Source organism: Poecilia reticulata, linkage group LG6, assembly GCF_000633615.1.
Source record: "Poecilia reticulata strain Guanapo linkage group LG6, Guppy_female_1.0+MT, whole genome shotgun sequence".
Taxonomy (NCBI): domain Eukaryota; kingdom Metazoa; phylum Chordata; class Actinopteri; order Cyprinodontiformes; family Poeciliidae; genus Poecilia; species Poecilia reticulata.
Genome location: NC_024336.1, coordinates 8,947,780 through 8,954,573, shown reverse-complemented (window position 1 = coordinate 8,954,573; position 6,794 = coordinate 8,947,780). Strand labels below are relative to the sequence as shown.

The window sequence follows — 6,794 nt, the reverse complement described above, 5'->3', positions numbered from 1 at the left end:
ATTTTGTATTACTGATATCATTTGAAAAGCTAGACTATAATTATAATTATTAAAATTAAATTAAATTACTTTATATTCCTGTGCTGAAGCACATCATCAACGAATTTAAATTATAAATTTCACCCGTCAACTCTATTTTTCCTGTCATTAGGGGTATCTTTTTCATGCATAATTTATCACAAATCCCAACATCCTAAGAATATGCCAATCTTTCTTTTGGAAAAGCTTTGTTTCTTTATTTTAAGACATAAAAATAGAATTAGAATGGTATTTTTTTTAATGATATAAAATTTCTTATTGTGTAAACATTTATCAGAAATTACAAGTTCTCTTTCTTCACAAGGCCATGTAACATTTGCGGTCAAAGTGAGTAAAACTTATTTTTACTTTATTATAGCTTGACAGGGCAAAAGTTTAATGAAGGTCAGGAAGATAAGCAAACGTACCACTAGGTGGCGGTGTTCTCTGTGTTTAGACTACCTCTATGACCAAGTCACTGTATTTGCTCAGACAAGACTAGTGTTTCTGCCCTGCTTTGGAAGTTTCCCTGCTTCAACACATTTGATTTCAACTAGTGCCCTAACAAGATTAGCTGAACTGCAGCCATCTTTAACTAGAGAAACATCTGGACTAGAATCTATCAATGTTACTGCAGGGTTTTGGTAATGTTATAACAAAAAATAAAATCCCAGGAAATCCTGTCTGCACTGACTTGATGGTGAGAGAAAGGACTTTATTTAATCGAAATGATAATAAAATCAGAGTTTGAAGAAGAACATACCTTGGTGCGGTTATTAAATGCCAAAAAATAGAGATTATTTATCAAAGGTAAACATTTCATCCATTTAGAAAAAAAAGTTTTTTTTCTTCTCTCACTAAAATTTGCAGTGTCTCATAGATACGTTTTGTTTTATCAGAGGTGATAATTTATTATTTATCATTAAATAGTATTGAGAACCACACAGTGCCAGGGCCCGGGGCTGGCGGCCCTGTAAGACCCTGCTAACTTCCGGCCCAACTCACATTTTCCACTGAATCCATAAAAGTTATTTTTGATTCAGTTTTTTTTTTTTTTTCCGTACCACTGCTGATCTTTTAACATCACCATGGGGCATTATGTGTACAAAACATTAAAAAGGGAAGCTACATTTTGACAGATGTAATTCTCAAGAAAAAAAAAAAAACTTCCCATAGAGCATGACTGGAATCTTTTGTAATTCCTGTGGATCTTTGTTTACTTTATAGGAGCATAATTGCATAATTACACGCATGATTACCACCTAAAAAACCCCTGAGACCTGGATAAATATATGGGTTCAACTGACAGTGGAGTCCCTGGCTGCGTGGTGTGGTGATTTGGAAGAATGAGAGTTTGAGGTTGTAAACTTAGCCAAGGCCATCTCAGTTTGCATGTTATTCCTCTGCCTTTGTTATACTGTCAGTTACTCTGTCCTAGTCTTACAGACAAAAAAAATTACATATAAGTAACTAGTAAACATTTGATGCTCTAAGGTGCCTTTGTTAACCAGTCGACATTTTTAGATCCATTAATTCAATAGTACATCTGAAATGGCCCCAACCATTGAAGCAGTGAACATTTTAGACCTTTCTAACTGACATCTGGGCCAAAAGGGAAGTTACTAATGAACTGGTGCATTTTTGTCAACTGTACTATCTAGTACACTGGGACATGTCTTAGTAACACATGTACCAGTATAAGTTAACTAGCTAATATGTTTTAGCTGCACTAGTGAATAGGTAAAATGTTCAAAGCTTTGATGAGTGTACATCCGGTCTTTGTTGGTATCTTTCATCTACATTAATAATTTCCTTTGGCATTTATTATTGATTATTTATAACATAACTTGACCTATTGTTGCACAAGAGTCAACTTGTTAACTTGTTAAAACTTTTAGTCACACGAGTCAAATGGTACACGCATTTAAATGTCACTACTAACCAGAGAGCATGATTTGTGTCAGCTAGTTCTCACATTGAATGCCAGCTAGTTAACTGTTTAGACACAATGTCAGCTAGTGCATAAAAAGGCATAGTGAAGACAGCAGAGCTACTAGAATAAAACTTCTACTTTTTGCTCCTATTAGTTGACCAAAAATGTCTATTAGTTGGCCAAATGTTTCCTAGGACCAGCATCAAATGTTGATCTGGCTTGGGCAAAAGTATAACTAGAAATGTATAGATGTGAAATTGATGTTAATGATGACGTCAAAGATATTGAATAAATACAAAAAAAGCTTGTCATAAACCTGGGCTTCCTTAGCGCCTCACTGGGCCACAGGCTGGATGCCTTCATGCATAATTCATACAAAAGGATCCCTTACCAATCATTGAGCACACATACAGTACATGAGCAAGCTTCCTGTACCCCATATTGTGTTTTAAAATATTTTTTTTTATTGTTCTCACGTAATATTAAATATTATGGAGAAACTAAATTCTGGGTTTTCATTAGTTATAAGGTATAGTCCTCAAAATTAGCTGACATAAATGTATGAAATATGATGCTCTGTTTGTAACAAATATAAGACAAGAGTTTCAGATTTTGACTTGAAATCCAAACTAACAGGGACCACTGCTGACACCCTGTCCCACTCGCCAGGCTTTTCCGAATCCTCTGCTGTACTTAAAAACGTTTCCACGTAGGCACGTCCTTTTGGAAATCTGTGAGGTGATGGCAAGTCTGGCAATTAACTGTTAGAACGGCTTGCTATACACGCAAGGGGCTATCGGGTTCTAATACTGCATAGATGAAAACCTAGACTATTCTTGTTCGTATGTCCACAAGAACGTGATCCATAAAGATCCATCCAGGGAAAAGACAGACATTTGGAACCACTGTAATATGAGAAGGGACGGACCATTGGTTCTTAAAGCAGCATCTTTTGTGGAATTTTCCGCTTCTCTGCCCTGACATGTCCTCGTAAAACTGACAACTCGCTAAAACTCTCCAGTTAGCCGCTGTTTAATAACAGCCAACTATAGCTTGTCATTAGAGGGCAGCGCGACATATAACTGCAGACATAACTCAAGTTAGCAGCACGAAAAGAAGGACGACACTAAAAGAATGGCTTCAAGTACAGAAACGCACATCAAAGGTAAGATGCAACACTTCTCTTCCCGTTGTGTCCTTCCGTTCCAGAGTTTGCCATTTCATTTATTTTGTACATTTTATTATTCTAAAACCGTAAAAAAATGTTCCAGTACATAATATACATACAATTTTCTTAGACACTGGCTACGTGTACAAGGCTGTTACTGATGCACGTGGACATATTTTATAACGTCCATGTGGGTGCAGACCCGGCTCCAGAGGGGGGCAATGGCTTATTTTGGAAGGGCACAGAGAACGGGCTTTTAATTTAATATAGATGATAAACAAACGTTTCTAACTCTTGAGATAAAAGTATAATGTCTATTAATACAAAATAAACAATAAATGCAAAACCAAGGTACTCAAATAAGAGTAGTAGTACATAATAGTACACAAGTAAAGTAAGAAGTATAGTGCAGTAAAAATACTCTTAGAAGTACATTTTTCCCAAAAAAGTTACTACAGTCCACCTCCGAACAGACAAAACTATTGGCTTCTTGTTATGTTAAAGTGATATATTGGTATGGATTAACGAGTCACCATTTAGCTAAAATCATATGCATCCAACAGCATTACTCAGCTTACTCAGTTTTATTTGGGGAAAAAAACTGCAAACCCGCGCGAGCATCTTAGCGCTCATGTTGCGTTTTAAAGGCGGCTCGGAAAAACTCGCGGCTGTAAAAAAAAGTGCAAGGGACAGAGGGCTTTCTGTGCCGTCTGTCCCCCGCAAGTTATGAGAAATGGGATGTACGGAAGCCTCTGTTGCACCAAGTTGAGACAGAAATAATAGAAAGTTTACCACTCTGAGGTAAAAATAATGATAAAAAAAGCAGCTTCCAGTCCAGGACGAGGAAGGCTGACTTTAGTGGGCGGGCCATGCTCTCACAAGCTGCTGGGGCTGAGGGGTGGAAGATATTTTGTCCATTCATTGTGAAACTGCAGAAATGTTACACAAACACGCGCGCGCGCGCACACACGCACGCACGCACGCACATACGTATATTATCATAGTCTCTTGTTAAGGTTGCTGTGACCTAGGTTTAAGACCTAAGTTTCCTCATAGCTATGAGCAGGGGTGAAAGTAGTTTTTAAATCTTGGGGGTACTATGACAAAAAAATAAATAAATAAAATATATATATTTGTGTGCTTTGGAGTTTCTGTGCTGTTTAATTTTTTTGCAAAGCGCTAAAAGCTGGTAGCTCTTGAATTGCTACAAAATAAAGCTGTATTTCCTCCTCCAGCCCACTGGTTGCAATGTCGACACCTTGAGATGCCATGAGACCTAAATTCTGAACATCATGGCATGGAGGGCATCCCAGTTTTCCTTGTCTGGCACATAACCATTCATTTTAACTTTTAAACTGGTTCTATTGATCCTGTGTCCAGACAGTGGGATAATCGGGATAATCATGACCTGTTTGTTCTGAAGATCCTGCAGCTTCCACTTCTCTTCCTAACATGGCGCCTCCTCATCCTGGCTCTCATACTGACAGGAGGAACCACAGAGCTCTGTTAGGTTAAAGCTCATCTTCTGAAGTTGGGATATTTTTCCTCCAAAAAGTTCCAGATGAATCACCTCAAACCAGATGTTGGACTGGATTTTATTTCAATGTCATTTGTGAAAGTTAGAGCCTCATTTTCAACAGTGGAGCTATAAAGGTTGAGAAAGGTTATTATTTTAGAGAAAGTATCATCAACATCAATATTTCCACTATATAAGAGCCAAAAAAAATTTGTTTGATAAAGGACAAGCCTCTCAGACTCTGAGCCCGACAGCACCAAACAATTTTTTTTATATTAGACAATTAATTTAATTTCACATAATTATCTCGGTAGAAGCCATTTGTTTGTTAAATACTAAATGAAATATATTTACCATGTTTGATGTTTGTTGTGAATGACGTATACTCACAGACTAACAAGATAATTAGTCCAAGTTTGTAGTTTATTGAACGTTCAGAAATTACAGCGGCTGTGATGCGCCAAGACAAAGGTAAACAAAGGTAAACAAAGGTAAAACAACCCGAACAGGTGATCAACTCTAAACCACTTTTTTACTCTCCGTCTCTCTCTGTCATTTAAGCACACCCTGTTGTGACTTTTTTACACTTATATGTTGTTCAGTATGATAAGTGACTGATTTACAATTATATGTTAAGCATAGATTACATGATTATTATTAATTGAATTGAACATGATTGTATATAATTACAAGGATGAAGTGAAATATATTTAAGTGCAAGACATGATTTATTTGAATAGAAGAAGTCTTTTATTTTGAAGAATGCTTAAGTATCTGGTTCTGTTTTGTCACTATCTTGCTTKGTTGATATTTTGGTTGGCTTGGTTACGAACAGCTGTTGCCGTTATCAGCTGTCGCCGTTTTCTCTCTTCAATAAARAACTGAACAGAAAGGTTCAGTAAAAGACATACGAGCCTCCGTTTTGTTTGAAGAAGCTTCACTCCGTAACACACCCGTTGCCATGGCAACCTCTTGCGCTCCCCAAGTCGACCAGAGATTACGTTAAAAACATAACATTCAGTCCGTTACGATATAAGGTTTGCAGGCTTGATATTTATTTTGCTATCATTAATAAGCGGTTCCTGTACACAGAGGTGGTTGATTAGTTAATTTTAAACTCCTGCTCTGCTTGTTATTCTGGTAATGGAAGCGAAACGCACAGAATTGCGCAACAACTTGTTGAAACAATAATTACTGAGATTATTATTGTTGGGTCATTAATTTGAACACGTTTTGTTGATTTTTTTGTTGTTCTTTAATAAAGTTACAAACATTTTAAGCCAATCAGAGGAGGACGTGCTGCTCTCAGCGTCCTGGCGGCGTTCAGTTTGTCACCTAATGCCGAGATCAACTAAAAATCTTCCGCGATTGACGTATTGCAGCCCTGCTCTAGTAAAGCACCAAGAGTTAAGAAACAATATGAAATGAGAAAAAAGGTATTCATTAACTGATTAAGTCGTGTTTTAGATTGTTCTTGAAAAACTAATCAGTCACGGGTGATTAATGGGTGAACTCACAGCTGCACAGTGAACCCGTTGATTTTTTTACAGATGACAGCCGCTCCCCTCTCTTGCAGGTACTGCGTACCCCCGCTAAATCTTTTAAGGGTACGCAGTACCCTGCCGTACCCCCTTACTTTCACCCCTGGCTATGAGGAAACTTAGGTCACCTTGTGAAATTTGCCAAACTTTGAGAAAAAGTTGTCTTTTTGGGTTACGTCAGGTATCATATAAATTGCAAATGTTCTGCCAGCCTTAGCTGACTAGGTAAGGTAAGGTAAGGTAAGGTAAGGTAAGGTAAGGTAAGGTAAGGTAAGGTAAGGTAAGGTAAGGTAAGGTAAGGTAATTTTATTTATATAGCACATTTTCAGCAACAAGGCAATTCAAAGTGCTTTACATGAGTTAAAAGGAAATACAAACAAAATAACAAACCAAAGGAAAGAAACTAGAAAATAATTTAATACGTGCTGAAATGCTAGTATTTGCTTTTAACAAATTTAGTTATATTACTAAAAGGCAACACATGCAACAAATAATGCAAGAAGAAAAATAGAAAAATTTGAACGAATACAAAATCATAGGAGTCATAACACACACAGACGCACATTAATTCACTAGTATATTTGTATATGTATATATATATATATATATATATATATA

At 36.8% G+C, this 6,794-nt stretch overlaps 1 protein-coding gene across 2 annotated transcripts in view; it reads left to right on the top strand.

Moving 5' to 3' along the window:
- Positions 1–6,794, top strand: part of LOC103465889 (acidic amino acid decarboxylase GADL1) — a 34,100-nt gene that overhangs the window by 15,845 nt on the left and 11,461 nt on the right. Inside the window, exon 1 of one of the 2 annotated variants that reach the window (XM_008411091.2) lies at positions 46–3,116. The exons of the other annotated variant lie outside the window; for it this stretch is intronic. Within the exon in view, the coding sequence (XP_008409313.1) occupies positions 3,086–3,116 (31 nt within the window). The 5' untranslated portion in view covers positions 46–3,085. Of the gene's footprint in view, positions 1–45; positions 3,117–6,794 lie in introns of those variants that run through there. 2 annotated transcript variants of the gene reach the window in all.